Genomic DNA, 18,920 nt, shown 5'->3' with positions numbered 1-18,920 from the left:
GCAGTAAGACATGGTTCTGTGCATTTTTATTCATTAAAAGAAATTAAAAACAAGTAGAAATAATTTTGGAAATGATGGACTGATAACCTACACCTTAAATTTTATTGATACATCAAAGAGGAAAACTGAAATGAAACAGCCATACAATATGACTATATCAGCAGGATGTAAAGATGGCTGGAAATTAGACCAGTGTCAAGTTCTACTTTAAGCAGCATGAAATATAACCCCAGAGAATCTCTTAACAAAAGAGTCAGGAATGGTCGATATATCAAGTGACACATAGCAGTAAATAATGAATTCTACTGAGCATGGTTTCTGTAATACAGTGAAATGGTGAAGGTTCATTATCCTTCCATATTATCAGCTGTACTGTGCCAGCATATACTCACTTTCCTCAGTACACAATTCTAATAAAGACCTTTCATGCAACAGAAAATGAATCTTGCACATAGAGTTGACACAACCATAAAAATGTCAGTATGACTGAACCAATCAAATGCCTGAATTCATAGCATTCATATATACTGCATTTAAATTAAAACCTAATAGATGAGCAAAAAGAGATAGTAACCATCATTATGGCTGAAGATGAAAGAACATAATTAGAAATTCATGGGGGAAAAATCTGAATGGAACATATCACAGGTTACAGACTTAAGATGGCTGATACATGAACTTATAGAGCACAAGCAAAAAGTCTCAATAATTATTGTACAAACTGAGGGTGAATGAAACTCCAAGTTCTTTGCAATATTCAACTTGTGTTCCTTAGTTATGTGTGTATACAAGTGCCCATAAACTTTCAGAAACATTAGCAATCTATCAAGACAAATTAACATGAATAACATTAAGACTAAAGTTTCAACCTGTTCACTGTCATGTTACATAATTTAGTATTTGCTTAAATAACACCTACAGCATTTTTTAAAGCATGAAATAGTACAAGGTTGTGTTAAAAAAATGATTTTCTATTTACTAATAAAATGAATACAAACTGGTACGCAAGTTAACAGATTTCAGGTGTGCTACTTAAAGAACTAAATTAACCTTTCTTTCAAATGAAGCCACACAGTATATAAGGTTTACGATATGAAAATAAACCATGTATCAACTTACTACAAAAATCTAGAATTTCCCCTTTATTGTCTATACTATATATAGACATTATGAAGAAAAAATACCCAAAGAGCTATATTGACAATCTGTCTTGAAATTTTAATGCCGATATTAAGATACAAGATCTGCTAGGTTTCACGGTGAACTGCTTAAAACATGCAGGCAGACATAAAAACATAACCATCCAAATAAACCTCAGTGGACAAATGCACAGTCACTTAAAAAAATGTCATCAAAATATTGCATGCACCACCAAACTCAAGGCTGTCCATCATATGAAATTTGTCCATTATATCACAGAATTCAAATTTTCTCCAAACTGTGTGATGGTGGATGAGAGATTTTGTAATGAATGTCATTTTTATGTACGAACATATCAGTAAAACTTTCTTGATTTCTGCAAGTAATCTCTCATCAAACAGACCTCTTCCAAAACAGAAATGCCAACTGCATGTCATCTACAATATATGAATGTATATACAAATCTCAGATATCCATAAAGGCACATGCATGTGCATGTGTGCGACCTTCTTCTCCCACACTACACACACAGACACACATATAACACATTTTTTCATGTATGCATGCACATACACTCTTGTACTTCTATATATGTATCTGCATACACAAATCTCAGATGTATGTTGACTTGATCATGGGAAGTAGAATTTTAAAAACCTGCAAAATACAGAAAGAAATATTAAATGATCAGCTGAAAATACTCAAGCATAGAAGCACATCATTATTGCAAAAATATTCTGACACCACTCACCACCATGTGCTGATGAACTCCTCTGGGTTGCCCATGTTTCTAGTAGGTGGTGGATCCCCAATGTCGACTTTAATATGTGTATAGAGGGGCAGTTCTTTCATTTCCAGATGTGTATAGTTCATCCCTATTTTATCATTTAGTCCATCTTTCCGCCATCGTGATCTCCAACCCAAAAAAAATTCATATCTGGAAGAAAATGGATCTCGTCTTACTTCTCAAAACAGATGCAGTCTTACAAGCAACATGTTTATGAAGCCATCATACTTATTTGAATGTAAAAAATAAAATTGTTGCTTCTGTCAAAAGCCTGATAGGTGTTCCTATGTGGAAAAGATGACATGATTGTACTTAAATAAATGTAGATTTTTATACAAGAAAAAAAGAAGATAATAATAATAATGTGAACTTATACTGTGCAGCATTATGACCAAGATAGACCACACTCTGCGCAGACCATGCAATAATGATAAATGAAAGATAACAGCCAGTGGGCAGTGAGGTACGTATAGGCACACTGAACAACATAAAGATAAGGTACAAGAGTAAAACTTAAAGCAATGGATGAAGATAAGAAGGGATGTAGACACCTTAAATAGTGTAAGATGGAGTCATCACATGATGGTTGGCATGACAATATTACAAAGGAGTTAAGAATAGTAGTTCAGGGATAGCACTTTGTGAACAGATATTCTTTCAGAGAGTTTAAATGTACCCTTGGAGTCCGAGTAGTGAATGTGGTGTGGAAGCAAGTTCCACTGCTTAGCAACACAGAGGGAGGACATCTGTTGTCTGTATGTGGTTGTCTTCGTGGGAGGGAGGGATAGAAGAATATGGGAGTCTGATTGAGAAGCAAAGGTTTCTGACAGGAGTGTGGAGAGAAGATTTCAGTAAAATAGTGGAGATAGGAGCCTTCAAAGAATCCATAGAATAGTGTTGAGAGCTTGTAATCTATTCTAGCTTTAACTGGTAGCCAATGAAGAGACTGAAGATTTCTTCTGGAAATAAGGCCTAATATGGTAATACCTCTTTCGGAACAAAAATTAATAGAAGCCTGGGTTTTATTTGTGGAATAACATACTAGTCATAAAATCATGCATTTTTTACTTTTATCATTTATAGTTTTTTTAAAAAAAAAAACAAAAAACCCTGTTTGGAACTGTTTGCTTAGTCCAGAAATGAAGATTTTAAGTTGACAGACAAAAAAGATCTTTCAAATTTGAAAAGTGACACTTTACCCATCTTCAGCTCTTGTTTGTTTTGTGTGCCGTGCCATCTTGTATCGCCCTATGTGCTCTGGTGGTCGAGTCAGTAAAAGTCCTGACTCAAGAATCCTGACAAACAAACAAAATTTGTTCTTGCATTCTACCTTAAATATAAATGCACATGCATGTTCATTCAACATTAAAAAAATCTCATAAAACAAATTTGAAGTTAGATTACTGCATGCTCAAAAACAATAAATACATGGAAAGATTTAAATCCAAGACCTTTTAAAATAAGTTTTCTAGTATCTAAATTCAGTGAGATCTCCATTCTTATAGTTTAAAGAAAAGTCATGTTTAAATTATTTACAGCATTGAGGATCTATGCAGAAATAGCTTAAATAATATACAATTTCAGGAAAGCAAAGACTTTAAAAGAACAAACTTTTTTCCAAATGACTGGGTAAAGCTCACAGCCATATACTTTTTGTGAATGGTGACATTTGTAGGATTATTATCTCTAGAATGAAGGGATGTGTATCCCCCCTCCATTTTGGAAAATAGGATCATGCTTAGAGCTTCAACCAATCATTAGACCCAAAGTTCAGTCCTTTTAGAAAAGCAAATGCATCCAGTACCTAGCAGACAGATCATCATCTTCATTGCCCCAGCCCCAGTATGAATTGGAAAATCCATTTAGACGTATAAAATTTTCTGGGTTCATAGCAATCACTCCACCGGCATAATTATAATACATTACACTGCAAAGAGAACATAGTTCCACATCACCATATAGAATACACACACAAACATAGAGGTGTACTACATTTGCATTAGGCAATAATTCCTGTCTGATGATTAATCCTTTCATTATGAAACAACTGAAAGACAGCAATGTACAATTTGCAGTCAGTCATCACTTTACAAGACTTTATTTAAACTGTTCCACCACTGATAAATTTTAATTTTTTATTGTTCTAATAATGTTTAATGAGTTTGACCAACATTATTTACCCCATCACATATTAACAAAATAATAACATTCCACCTATTTATATTACCGTACCATCATATCTACAAACTACTTCATTAACTTTTGAGACCCTGATTTGATGGATCATTGCACCTGGCAGAACCCAGCAAATCCATCCCCTGTGATACCTAAATACAAAAAAGAAACCAAGAGACAAAATCCAGTCTTGCATACTGGTATCTCATTTCATTGATGGCAGAGGCAGATGCCGCGCATGTTGGTCACACATGTACAGATTCTTGTCACTCTCAGGAAGTAGGTCCGCATCTTGAAACACCAGACAATCATATCTGTCCAATTTTTGCACCTCAAGGAAACCAACATTCATCAGTTTTCCTCGATTAAACTGTTTCATTCCTGCCTAAACAGACAACAGATGATCAAGATGATCAGTATTTACCATTTAAACTAAAAACAGACTTAAAGTCTTATAATAAATTATAGTCTTATGGGATGTTGAATGCAGAAATTAAAGTAAAATTGTTAATTGTTGTTAGAAAGTTGTACTGTTGCACACAAACCAACTTCCTGGTTGACTTGCTGGATAACCCCTCATTAGTTATTCACACACCTACAGCAACATACTGAAATGATACAAAATATCAGTAGGGCATCAAGACCTGACAACTAATGCACTCTCAGCTTTTCCATTTGTTTTGGGAGGGTGCATGTTTGTCCAGGATTGTCGGCTGCACACTCCTATTTGTTGCCCTCCCTCTCTGAATGAGTGCCTAGTCTATCAAGCCAGATATTTTGCCCATGATCAACCTCAACAAACCCTTCTTTCATGCTTTTGCCATCAGACAGGCTTTTTCGATCATTGTTAGTCAGGATCATCCCTATCAGCATAGCTTCTTTCCAGATGCCGTTTTGTCAATTTCTCCAATTTGTTAGGTTCATATTCACTTTTTGCCTAAAGATGAGTTGTGTGGGTGGATGTCTGAATCAAGATGTGGTACTACAACACATATTCCTTGCATGTGGAATATGGAATAAAGTCGGTTATATGTCATGCTATAAATTTACTATTTTTATAAATATAAAAATTAATAAGTGTTATAGTATTCTGACATGTCTTAATTATTTCGTGTCTGTATATCTCACATCATCGTAGGTTTGCTGCAATTGAAATCTCCTCCTTGAATATTACACTTATTTTAGCACACTGTTGTCAATAAACATATATATGTACCCTCTTTTTTATTCTCTTAAAACCACCTTCTCTTTTGATAAATGTGTTGCATAAACTCGAAACTTACCTGTTCAATTACAAAAATACGATAGCTCAGTTTCTGACGTTGAAGCATAGGGTGTAATCGGTTCAGCAAGATCATAAGAAAATGGTAACGGTCCCGATATGGAATGATGATTGCAATCTTCTGCCATGCCTCACAGTCACCTGGTGACCATGCCCCACCACTCCGAACTTCAGGATTGCGTTCTTTGATTTGCTCAGCTGTTGGTTCAGTGAAGATGTCTACATTGACAGGATCTAATGTGAAGAACATTTTTCAAGTTGTTCATAAAAAAGTAAAGCACACATGATGTGATTTCCACATAATAAACTTCAAGAATTTATCTTGCACACACTGATGAATTGGTTTTGTTTTTGATAGTCTGTTGCCTATATAATGCTGCATGTAATGAAATGTATCTAAACAGACTGTGGTGCACATCAACTTGCTAATGCAGCACCCATTTAACAAAGTTGGACAGCTAGCAGAACTTTTTAAACATTAAAATACATTTATTTGTTAGCACTGTAGTTTAATATTCAGTTTTTACATATCACTTATTTCTTAGCTTGAACAGTGACATTTTTCTGGAAAAGGTTGCGATGAATCAGAGATTAAATCTCTGCCAACTCATAAAATGTATCATCTACAACTCATAAATAAAGTCTTACACAATTTTTCAACATCAATTTTGCATTTTCCTTCATCGGAGTGGCCAATTTGTGACATCTGCAGTAACGTATCCGGCATGGTGTAAATGCAGTGACTCTTGTAGTTGAAAAGGGCAAAGACAAGAAGAGAGAAGTAAATGAACAGAAGCACTGGACGCAGATATCGTCTCCATCGTGAAGTGCGTTTCCAGCTCATTGCGCGTCAGTTTTTCCCCTGAAATTTAGGTAACATCTCATTTAAGTCATGATTAGCGGCTTGTCTCTGTGTGTGTCTTTCTCCCCCATGCAGCGCTTACACACAAAACTAAAATCCCACTGACACGCAACATCTTTTCTATGATTTTGTGTACACTTTAAAGAGGACTGCGACATAAAATTGGCTGCTTTTTGAACTACCATTAAGTTGATTCCTGATATGAAAAACAACCTTATTTATGTTTACTTCAGTGACTCATTCAGCTCGACCTCTGTCATCAACTTTCACAAACCTTTGCTTGCTTTAATTGTAGTTTTATTTTAAAATGTGTCTTTTAGTCGTATAAATATGAAATGACGAATATGAAGGTCCAACTCTCTCTTTCATGTCACACACGTAAACATTTCACTCTCGTTTACTACCGAAGGCACAGTATCCCGATCGACCACAGGGCAGTATTGTTGAAAACGATTGGTCAATTTTTTCCCGTTGTATTCATTAGTTTCATTGGCAGACACAAGGCCGACAGTTATCGTAAACGAAGGTCCGTGGTTTAGATTGCGTAGTTGGGCAATGTACGAAGTTTTTAATCGATAAAAAGAATTTAGTAAATTGGTTTGAAATACAAAATATAATTTAAGTAACATAAATTACTAAGTACAGTCACAATAAAGTGTAACGTATGGTAGAAACACGTAGCACCTCCCAAGCACAGACAATCTGGTGAAGGTCTATAGGCAACACTCGTTTGTCTCCCTTTTCTAAAGCACCCGCCCAGCTTGTTCTACGGCGTAATTGTCATAATGAAACAATTCGTTCTTGTCATGTACAGAATCCTTAAGGTGTCAGCTTTTATTTTACCTATTGCACCTTAGTGAAAATTTGGACATGTCTTTAAAACTCTTACTGGGTTGCTGCCTTCACCTGCGATGGGGTCTCTTTTGGGGTTTTGTTGTGCAAGTCTGTTGCTTAGCTTGTAAATGTCTCTCAAGTGGATCTATGAACTGTCCTATGTTTGTGTCTGTTAGGAATTAATATATGAAATAGGGCAATGGCCAAAGTCTGGGATGATGAATAAAATGCCGGGTCACTCACAATAATAATAAAAAAAAAAAAAAATGGCATGAACAGATTGTCATTGAATTTTCACAATTATCATTCTTGGGCAAAAAAATCAAAACCAACTGCTCTTTATTTCATTTTTTTTTTTTGGTCAGTGACCATTCCTTTTATATATATATATATAAGAATTTGACTGTTTTACTGAGCCTTTTTTAATTATCACTTTCAATAAAAATTTAATGATAGGATCCTTTTTGGGACTCTTTATAATTTTTTTTTATATTTTCAATCTTAGTCTTTTAATAGCAGACAGAAAAAAAACCCAACCAAAAAACCCCCCAAAACCCTGGTAACTCCTTTCTCGGGTCTAACAATGTCATCTGCCTTTCACTGAAGATTATGGTGAAAACAGATGTTTCCACCTTCATCAGTCTGTCACTAACATGAATTTCAAAAAGTAAATGTTAAGGAAAACAGTCCACAAAGATATAATAATAATAAAAAAAAAAATCACACTTTTCTTTCTGCTAATCCAAATAAGCACAATGCACAGCCAAATATTTCAAGCATCAACTTTTTAATATGCAAGTTTGTCAGCCACAGTGAATTTTAATTTCTGATCTATACTGAAAATAATTATCTTTATCATGTGAAAGTTATCTGTTTAAAACAAATGTACCATGTCATCAAGCAAGGAGGCTCCTGAGTCACCACCTCTAGTTATTTCCATCTTGATTGAAAAAATCAGGTCTGGCCAGGAGGTGTAGACTAAAGAAATCTTTAGGTCATGCAAGATGGATTAAGCAAAGAAAAATGGTACTGGTAGTCTAACTACAAATGTGGACTAGGAATACAAGTATAATTATTAAGTAAACATTAAATTGTCTACACTTGTAACTGATAATATACAAGTAATTAACCCGTCAATTTCTAGGGAAACAAAAAGCTAAACTTTGGCAAAGGGGATGGGAGGAATTGGTATTTTAAGCTGAACCAGCAACTAAAGCTATATCATGGCAAGGCAGCCAGATCTGAAAACAGATGTCACATACACAGAAAAAGAACAGCATGCCTGTGGGGACCCATGAATTATGAAATAAAAGTGGTACCTATAATGCGGATGCACATCAGCCCTGAAACAACTGGCAAAAAACAAAACAAAAGCAAAATGTTATGTAGAAAATACTAGAGGTGGCATGCTGGTAGCAAAGCCAATCGTGATATCTAGAAAAAAGTATGGCATGTTCGTCTCTGCTTCCAGTCCACTGCATGATGGATTTCTGGACTCCACCCCACATTTATATGAGGGACGAGAATAATCACAACACTCTGATAAGTCAATGCCTTGATAGTCATCCAAGTACTCTCCTTGCTTCTGGCCAGATTTTCTGTCCAAACCATGGGAACACTCATGACAGCAAAGACTTTGTTGTAGCAAGCAGTGAGCATAACTGGCTCTTACTTGGTCCATGTCACAACCAGGGTAGAATACAGACCATCTTTCAAGATCAGTGGAAGATGACATTCTCTCTATTATTTGGAAACAGGAAGAAAACGGGCTTCCAGCATTGCAGCATCTCTTGGTTTTCGATTCCCAATGCCCTGATGGTACCTGAGCTGGTGGTGCAAGTGATGTTGCTGGCCAAGAGTGTTTTTTTGCACTTAAATGCAACCTATCATTAGTGAAGTTGTCAGACACTGCTTGGACAAACTGTAGCATATGTGACTTAAGGGTGAGCACAGCCATCAACTGTGACATGATGGTGTCCAAAACTGTGGTGCCAGGCATCTCTGATTCAGCAGAATCTGAACCCTCTTCTGGATTTATGGCTGTCTCGTTTAGCAAAGCAGAACGATCCCTTGGTGACACAGCATAGATTGGCTGTTCCTGGGTGGGAAGAAGAGGTTGGAATGGAACAGGTGTCTGTACTGTGTGGAGTGAGGCAGGCAACATTCCGGAAGAAGCCAAGACAAGGGACATATTTGCAACAAGGACAGTCGAACCAACCATAGTCAGCACTGCTGCAACATAGGCTACTGTGCTAACCATCATTACCTGCAAATAACAAAAAAAGCAAAAATAAAATTGTGCTAACCACCATTACTTGTAAACAAACAAAAGCAAGAATAAAAATAATATACATTTTTTCATTAATGCTTTTAAAATGAAACAAAAACAGTAAAAAAAATTCTGGATATTTGTAATCTTACCTTGATCCATTCTAGCCCTTCATTTTGTGCTATGAGCTGGAACCTTGGATCATCCCACAGAAGACACAGGTCAGTATAGGAGAGCCACCCTCGTTTCATGCCTTCTCGAAATGCAATGCTGCACAGACATAAAGTTCATGTTGTCCAGGAACAACTCAAAGCTGCCATAGGCATCAAACTCACTTTACCTTTATTTGTACTAAATGGTGCATAAGCCATAACAGGCAGTTAGCTATGTTGACTAAAAGGTGATACCTAGACCCTCAGTGGTTTTCTATGCACTAAATAAATATCTATTGAATTAACAGTAACTAAATTACACTGTATATATGACACACTGATATTATATGTCACTGACTGCACAGCAAAACTTAAAACTTCACATCAGCCAGACAAATCTAATCTTCCACATATACAAATGGGTTTATCAACTTTATCTATCCGCAAGGTCAAATTATAGTGGGTTGTTCACAGGCAAGTAAACAGCTGAATAAACATATGAACATTTACAATTAAAAACAACAGTGAACAAGCTAACAGATGATACACTAAGGCTGACATAATGATCACACTGGCTATCAAAGTCTTGATAACATTGTGAATCACACCAACGCTCCACTAGTAAAGCAGAAGAGAAATCAGCAAAGAGTAGCCTGCCATGAGCTCTTACAGTCTTTTCCAGATACACTGTGCTTAGCATGAGCAGCTTAATATCTTTCATAACCTATTTGACCTGCAGTGGGTCAAGACATTTATCAACAGCATTTATAACCTTACTGTTAACAATCTCTTCCAAGTGTCTTTATTAATGATCTTAGTAAGTGTGATTTCAGTCTAAGTCAGTGGTTCTCAAAGTTTTTCGGACTGCGGACCACTTTACTCAAGTAAAAAATATGGCGGACCACCAATTCAAAACTAAATGTCCTTCTGTGACAGTAGTATAGTAATAAGTTGACATAAAACTACTTATACCTCGTTCTTTGTAATTAAAATGTTAATGCGAGGAATGTATCACTTGAAACATCACTTTGCTGATATATGATGACTGTCAGCCGCGGACCACCTGACTTATGCCCACGGACCACTAGTGGTCCGCGGACCACATTTTGAGAACCACTGGTCTAAGTCATTCTTTGTTGTGAATAGAGTGCAACAACAGTTTCTTTATTAATATCTGTGTAATTTGGGGAGGGAGAAAGGTTTAAGTCTGGAGAAACTATAAGTAGTTTACGCAATATGGCAAGGACAATCACACCTTCTCTCAACAGATAGAACAGCTTGGTCAAATTCATCTTTCTTGATGAAAAGTTCCCAGTCCTGAAACAAAAAATACATCACTGGAAAAAGTGTTCTTTAAATTAAATTTAATTTGACATGCTCTTTTAAAAGTGTGAAAGACCACAAAGCAAAACATCCCCAGCACTTGTCATTTTGTGTCACCACACACATGGATATCCATCTCTATGTATGTGTGAGCTGATAAAGACTAAAATAATCATATTTTACTGTTCATTGAATTATACAAAAAATTAATATTGACTTGTCAGTGTGTTTAAATAGTTAAATGTTTCTTCTAGAATTTGGAGAACAGATTCCATTTAATCTTGAAAACAAATCAGTTGCATAGACTATAGTAAAGATTCAGCACTTTCAATTTTATCCTGGGATTTAAAAACCTGAAATACTATTCAAAATTTTGAAATTGGAAACCTAAAAACTGGGGAAATATGGCAATCAAATAAATAAATTCCTTTCTTGGTGGCATTTTGGTAATGCCCTAAAACATTACCCTCCAAACAAGATGAAATTGGGGTATACACATTGAAGCTTTACCATAGCATCCAGAAATTCCCGTTCCATGCAGTTAACATCATCCTTTTCCATGCCAGCTGTCTCTGCCCATTCATCATTGAAAACTTCTTCATCTACTCCCTCATCATAAAGGTACTTCGATGCCATCATCTGCACAAGATCATAATGTTGACACACTACTAACTTGGAATAAGACAAATCTAACACAAAAACCAATGATTTTGTACAAAGCATGGTTTTCACACTCAAAGGACACCAGGAATCCCTACTTGTAACAGTGAAGCGGTATAAGCTTGTTTAGTATGACCATGCACCTAGCACAACACCTTGTCAAAGACTGTCCTTCGAGGTACCCTGGAGGGTGGTTCATGCTGCGGTGGCTAGAGGAAGAACTGGCTTATGAATGTGAAAGAGTGGACTGGCCATCTTATACAAGGCTTGGTTATTATTGCCCAAAACAGACGTGAGCGGTTGGCCTTGTCAGCTGCAATGTCTACCCATGTACCCTCAATGCCCAGTACCAGCCAAGGGCTACAAAACCCAGTCTAACCACTTCCCTTTATACAGCATAAGGAGCAACATTATCTTACTAAAACCAGCACATAATCCCATGCTGTTTTTTTTAAATTTCATACCATTGACAAAAAGAACAGGTCTGAAGATGACATTCTCTTCAAGTGGTCAGGTCTCTTGCGCTGGAGGCGTTTAGCATATATCATGCTCATCATCACTGAAGATGGTGAGACTGACTCCTGGCTAAAATAAGTTAAGACAGCTTATGATGATCATTTTATAATACCGTACAACAAAATCAAATCTGAAGACTAGTACAAAATCCCACAACATCTTGACATCATATTATCATCTCTTGTATTTGTAAAAGAAAAAAGATCTGACTTAGCATAACTTAAAAATGAAAATGAAGTCAAGAAAATATCGTATTTTTTAAAACATTATAAAAAGACAAGGTAACCTTGTAAGAATGGAAGCAGATTGAAGGTCAACATGATCCAGCTTGTGTGGTGCCAAATTCTGGATGTATTCTACACACAACTCTGGACAGCAAACAGATAAAAAAAAAATCATAATCAAAATTCTAGTTTTGTAATTTTATAATGCTGAACAATCAATTGAAAAATTATATATTTTATTTATTTCATAGAGCTAAATTTCCATAATTTTAGTTGATTTCCCTTACCCCACATCCATTCCAAAGCAATCATTTATCCCTGAGAACAGACATGAGACAAAATGAGGCATCAGTTTACAAGCTTAAATAACCTTCTGAAGATACAGACAGATGATTCTCTTTATGGGGTTAGGGGCAAAATCTACAAATTTGGGTTGGTCATTTTATGGCCCCAAAATTTTAAGGAACAGAAGTTTATCTTATACCTATTCAAATATTTACAGAATTCCTCTGCCCAAACGTATATCAGATGCAGTCAGTTTACACAACTACGTCAGAGATTGTAATGGATTTCTCAGCCATTTTATTATATTTATCATTCAATGTTGCTTGTCTACTCACTAAATTAAAGGGTTTTTATTTACCTGTAAGAGCCAGAGGAGTATGTTCTGGTTCTAATTCACCACAATAAAAAGTTTTCTGCCAGCGTTTGCGAAAATGCTGGTCCATTATCAGTCTGAAAAAAATAAACAAGTCCAGAAACATGATTAAATAAAAATAGTAATAGTAAACTTGTGACTTTATAGCACATAATTATGCTCAGGAGGAAGCATGCTCTCAGCGCTTAAGACACGGAGGAGATAGAATATGAAAGACAGGAAAAACAACTATGAACAAGTAATAAAAGACAAACATAGAAGACACAAACAGGAATAAGGGACTAATGGTGAGGATGGAAAGTGTCATAAACCTGCAAAGGAAGATGAGAAGGCAGGCTAGTCAACTGACTATAATCAGTACTATTGAAAACTATGGCAGCCACTACAGCTTTGATGTCACTTTCAACATTATTTTCATTTATGTGATTATAATTGTCCATCGTTTTTTGAAAATTTTTTTCCATTCCTATTTTTAAATTATTTAAGAAAACAATCTTCATATATGTTTATTTTAATTTCCATGCTTTTTTTTTTAGCCTTGTGGGTCTTTAATTTTTAAAGTGCATAGTCAGTCTGGGTCTCAATAGCTAAGAATATGGTGTCAGGTTTAATTTGAAAAAAAAAATCACTTTTGGCTTTACCACTAATCTACCAAATATTGTGGCTATAGTTAACAAATCAGTGCTTAGCTGATCGATCAACTAAAATTTTTTTTTTTAAATCTATGTTTATCTTTTTCACTTGATGTCCAGCTGTCAGCACTGACGCCTAATGATCATTTGAAAAAATATAAAGCTGCATTTTAGGAATATCATGTGAAAAACAAAACTATTTTGTGTGTGGATGGCTGTAGTGCCTAATTGAAAACTAAAAGAGATGATGATTTATATATATATATTTTATTAAAAAATTAAGCCCACTTATGCTGAATTAAGCAGCTTTCTGATTTCAAACAAAGCAGCTAAATAACACATGAAAGACAATCAGTTCACTGGCAAAAGTGAATTTTGAAGCTCTTGTTGCACCTCTTCAGCATTAAAAAAAAGACATAAAACTGCATCTTCTAAATAAGTATACTTCACAACAAACTATTAGCAAAGCTTTTTTTATAAGATGATTAAAATGCATGCACAGTAATGTGAAATGTGATAGCAAATAATGAAATTGTAAATTATGTCATGCCATCCTGGTCACAAAATCAATCAGTATATTACCTATTGATACCTTTTTAAAAATCGTATTAATTGTAGTCTTTCAAACTGATGTCTTCAAAGATTTGAAAACGTATCAAACTTTATTCTTAAATGTTTAGCCAACGTTTAACCTTCAGTCTTGCGATACATGATCCATACGGCATGATGAAAAAACGCAGTGTTAAACTTTTGATAAAAACAGCAACAGCGCTTTTTGAGTTCATCGTACTACTGAAAGTTTAAACTCTGTCATGCTTACATTCTGACGTGAAAGAGATTTCAAACACAAGACGTGGAGCTGCAGTAAGAAATGTGTGTAGTTGTGAAGTTTACCAACAAGCAGATGCCATGACTAAACGTGTCCCGCACTTTCTCGCGAGACTTAGGTGTGGTGGTGCTTTCCAAAATGGCGACAGGGAATCAATGTCTCATCATGTAATAGTGTAAAGTTTTCATCACAGTCAAACGACATAAACATCATGGCCGACATCGAAGTGGACGTTGCAACATTACCAGAAGATGTCAGAGAAAAGCTGGCTGAGCTTGACCTCGAGCTTTCAGAAGGTAGGAATGGGGAAAAAAATTGGCGATGCGTTGTCATTTTGATTTTCATACATAATTATCCCGTTCGGTGCTCCTGTTTATCCCTGTACTTAGATTTTACTGTCAGAGCATCACGCTAAACATTTTTCTTTCAAGAAAGGTCAAGAAATGGAAAAGAAAGATACGGATCTATACAAAGCTAAGATCGCGTATTTTCCTGTTTTTGGCTGTGGGCACGGTAGCTCACTAAAACTGTGAAAGTCCAGACCTAAACACTTAGCAACTTGCGATTGTGATGAAAGCCGACGGCGATGTTCTGTTTATGTAATATAAACGAACATTCTTGATTGCGATATAAGTGATAAACAATGGCACTCAAAAGTCGCTGAATCTTCGATGTTCACCTTGTATTGTTGACAGATAGGTGGTGATATTCAGCAAGTGCAAGGTGCTTAACAACTCATTACTAATCAGCTCCAGAAAATGTCTACGTAATGATATTCTGGAACTGGTTGGAATTTGAATTTTACGCTAGAGTTATTTATTTCATGGGGAAACAAAAGAATGCTAATTTTTTTAAATGTGAAACATGTCACATGAGTCTTTAATTTGTTTTAGCAAAGCTTTTATTAAACTGTAAATCTCACTCTTAAAGATTGGTAACCAGGGCTGTATGACATTAAATATGGTATCAATCCCCATTTGTTTAAATATTTTTACAAGAGGTATATATTTTATATTTTAAGAATTACATCTAAGCATTCTTACATGTGCACGACAAAACTTATTCAAAACTAGCTGTCCAGATCTTGACCTACACAAGAATAATACCATATCAACATTTTGTCCCGTAATGTGAAAGCAGCCAGTTCATTAGTGTTGTGACATCAGTTGCAAGAACTATTTTTTAAACTATTAACCTGTGAATAAGGAGTTTTCTGCAACAATAGTAACTAATTAAAATAACTTCAGGATTTTATTATACTTATGTATTCAATACAAGTGTTAGTAGACTGCTCAAATATTTTGTTCACAGACTATATTTAAATGGCAGAAGTTTCTTTTTCACATACAGGAAATATTTTACAATGCTTAGTGATTTTAGAAATACATATGTTCTGAGTGATTTAATCAATAACCTTCTCTCTCTTCCCTTAGAAAAATAGTTCACAACATAGAACTACCCACAGATATAAAAACAATGACATTAGCATTGGAATATGCTTTTGAAATTAAGGAATTTTTTTTTCTAATGTCATAACTTTCTAAATTTAAGGACATCCATTTCTGTTTTTTAAGTTAAATGCTAAGGTTAAGTGTAATATATGTATTGGTGAATTTGTCTATGCAACAACTATGCATGTTTTCTTCTCTCTCTTTCACAAAACAGAGGAGAGGAATAGTTATGAAGACAGTAATACAGATGATCTTTAAGGAAGTCAGGCCTTTTTCCTTCATTAATGTAGAATTTGTGTCAAGTTATAACTCACAAATAAGTGAATTCACCCTAAAAGTAGAATAAATCAGTGTTTTATAAATTTTTTAAAGTTTACTTCATTGGTCCTCATGTCCTCCATAGTAAAACTAGAGGAAGGAAAGCACTGGGAAAGTTTATCTGCATATTTGTCAATTCATGAAAAGGAAATATTTGCAACATAGATTTCCTTGTGAATAGCTTAAACAGCAGTAATGGAAACATACTTTTTCTGCCAGCTGATTTACTTCAGAATAGTTAAAAAAAAAAAGATAGAACTAGTGGGAGGCAGTTGTGCATCAACATAAAAAGCTGTTTTTAAATGCTTAAGTGGATATGTCCTAAGAGTGTCTATTACCCATAACTAATGAACATTGAAATTAAATGTAGTCTTAACAGAAACTTCCTGCAGAAGACCGTTAAAATTATAGCTGTGACCACACTTTCACTTTTGGAAGAGTGATTCTTTTGTTCCCAGTATACATGCTCAACTTAACCTACTTGAAAGATGTTTAAGAGAGAGGAAGAGATTATATTTGATTCCCCACAACAGAAAATTTTGTATTGCTTCTTCTTTCAGGATTTCTCGTGGCAGTGTAACAGTGCAGTGCTTGCTGATATACTGTCCATGGGTACTGTTAGTGGACCCATCATTTTTGCACAGTTAATGTTATTTGGTGATGTCACATTTGAAAAAGACATAAAAATCATTCACAAAAATTATGGAAGTTATTTCAAGCATTTGTGTAGATGGATATTCATTAATTCTTCATGCATACATACATTTTTTTTTTTAGTCTTACAACTTTTATCTGTTTTTTGGTAAAGAAATCTTTCTTTGTACTAATATGACACAAAAGGAAATAGTGGCATGTAGGCATAAAAGGACAACATGAGTGCAACATTTTTGATTGGGTTAAGTTCATTTTAAATAGTAATTCCCAAATATGAGTACATAATAATGTTTAATTTTCAAGATGTAAGCCTTCTCACCTGCCACTAGGAAAGCAAAAAAAAAAAGTTAAAGTTACTCTCCTATACTTAAGAGTTCTATTGCATGCAAGTAGTATTTATAACAGCCAGTTCAGCAAATATATGCATGTCTTCTAGTCAAATGAGGTTGTAGTGTTCAAGAAGGGATTTTTTTGCCCAGAAAATGAAATGGCTGATTTTGGAATAGTCCTACAGAATTGAACTTTATCTAGAAGCATCAACTGAATTAAAAAAAAAAAAATTAAGAGGTCCAAACCAAATTCACTCAACAGACTGGTAAATAAATCTTCTCCAGATCACAGATACAAATTTAATGGGCGATGATCACAGTCATTGCAGTCTACTTTGTATCATTGATAGTTACTAAGTGGGTGCATTTGATATAAACACATTTTAAATGTTTCTGAGATAAACTCCTGTAACTTTTTTTATTTGATAAAAAGATAAATGATTTATTTCCAGCATTGCATTTTTATTTTATAGTTACAAATGACTGGTGATAATGACTTTTTTCCCATTCAAAATTTAGCATCAGAAAAATTTGATACATATTTATTGATGTAAAAATTCAGTTCATCTTCATTTAGTTGTATGCATAATTTACCATTTGCTTACTCACATGTGTTCCCGTTTAAGCTCCCCAAATGTTTGTCACTCTGTTCTTTTTTAACTGTTTTGAGCACTGGTATCTGTTAATCTCGTTAGCCAGTGTGAGAAGCCATTCTTTTACACTGTGAGACCTTGTGCTTGTGACCAGATTAATCTTATCGCTATTGCAAAGCACATTATCATGTAGCAAGACCCAGGACAAGTGGTGCCATCTGTGGAACTAAGGCTGTGGTAAGTTTAGATGCCAGCACACTGCCTGGTTTTTGCGTTACTAGTTCATGTTGCAGTCTGCAACAAATATACCTCCCACTAATGCATACACCAGAGTACAAGCCTGGCTGCTATGCTGAGGTTCAGAACATCATGATTTCTGCTCTGTTAAGAACTAAAACAATTAACAGGCATAGTTATAATCAAATTCTCAGACAAGGATTCTAAAATGTCAACTCACTTTTGATCCATGGCAACTTTTTTCCCTTCTGGCTGTCATGGTCGGACAACATCCCAGGATTAAGGATTGTTCATTATAGCAAGGTCCCCCACTGTCCTGGGGTATTACAAACACAAGCTGCAAACTCTGTTGTTAGATCAGTGTCCTGCCCTCTTCTGGCAAACCAAGTGGACAAGTCGGTGCAGTTTCACTTCCAAGCTTTGTTGGCTGCCTGTAGAGCACTACTCATAGGACTGTGGTGTGGTTCAGCATGTCAGGTGGTCTGTCTTAACCTCCACCGGAACAGACTGCAGGATTTACAACAGGAAGTGTCGCAGTACCAAATTCCGGCTACAAGAGCTCGGGCCAGATGTGTTAGTCTTTGGCTAGATAAGGAACTGCCATTATTTTTGCCGATGCGTAACAGTGTGTGGTATGCTTCACGTCATTTCTTACACAGGAAGCATTGTAATGAGTTGCGAATTCAGAAGTGCTAAAGCAAGCTAAGTTGTGTCAACATTGTTAACCTGCTAACTGTGCCTGAAGGATGTGGTGTACAGAGCTGTGATTTTCACTTACTGAATGAAATAGATTTAATTATTTAAGCTTGCTTTTGATGTGTTTTCATGGAAACTGTGACTTCCTACCACTTACAGGAGGAGACGAACTTTGAACTCAAAGAGTTGTTTGACAAAAATATGGATTGGTGTGTTTGACATGATAGTTTTGACCACTTTGGATACTGTAATACCACAAAGGGTGTTGGATTAATTTAATAGCATTACTTTAAAAAAAA

General features: G+C 35.4%; 3 protein-coding genes across 4 annotated transcripts in view; 1 reads left to right on the top strand and 2 right to left on the bottom strand.

The window, feature by feature from the left end:
* Positions 1–7: 7 nt before the first annotated feature.
* On the bottom strand, positions 8–6,697 carry LOC112563538 (beta-1,4-galactosyltransferase 3-like). Its single transcript, XM_025237568.1, is given in 9 exon segments — positions 8–1,797; positions 1,892–2,077; positions 3,127–3,222; positions 3,732–3,854; positions 4,301–4,331; positions 4,334–4,487; positions 5,386–5,618; positions 6,033–6,246; positions 6,521–6,697. Coding segments are annotated over 8 exon segments (1,044 nt in total). The 5' UTR covers positions 6,229–6,246; positions 6,521–6,697; the 3' UTR covers positions 8–1,772.
* A 1,151-nt stretch (positions 6,698–7,848) lies between these two features.
* On the bottom strand, positions 7,849–18,400 carry LOC112570199 (protein CNPPD1-like). 2 transcript variants are annotated; one of them, XM_025248521.1, is made up of 8 exons: positions 18,146–18,400; positions 12,868–12,959; positions 12,287–12,368; positions 11,949–12,069; positions 11,335–11,463; positions 10,757–10,818; positions 9,502–9,619; positions 7,849–9,346 (listed from the first exon to the last, which is right to left on the bottom strand). In XM_025248521.1, exons 1-8 carry the CDS (start codon positions 18,154–18,156, stop codon positions 8,462–8,464), a joined length of 1,500 nt encoding a protein of 499 aa, XP_025104306.1. In that variant the 5' UTR covers positions 18,157–18,400; the 3' UTR covers positions 7,849–8,461. The 2 variants fall into 2 exon arrangements, with proteins under 2 accessions (XP_025104306.1, XP_025104314.1); XM_025248529.1 differs by lacking the exon at positions 18,146–18,400 and adding an exon at positions 14,335–14,472.
* Positions 14,508–18,920, top strand: part of LOC112570212 (disco-interacting protein 2 homolog C-like) — a 40,508-nt gene continuing 36,095 nt past the window's right edge. Inside the window, 1 exon segment of the mRNA XM_025248543.1 lies at positions 14,508–14,639. Within this exon segment, the coding sequence (XP_025104328.1) occupies positions 14,555–14,639 (85 nt within the window). The 5' untranslated portion in view covers positions 14,508–14,554.

Source organism: Pomacea canaliculata, linkage group LG1, assembly GCF_003073045.1.
Source record: "Pomacea canaliculata isolate SZHN2017 linkage group LG1, ASM307304v1, whole genome shotgun sequence".
Classification (NCBI taxonomy): domain Eukaryota; kingdom Metazoa; phylum Mollusca; class Gastropoda; order Architaenioglossa; family Ampullariidae; genus Pomacea; species Pomacea canaliculata.
This window is presented reverse-complemented; position numbering and strand designations above follow the sequence as displayed.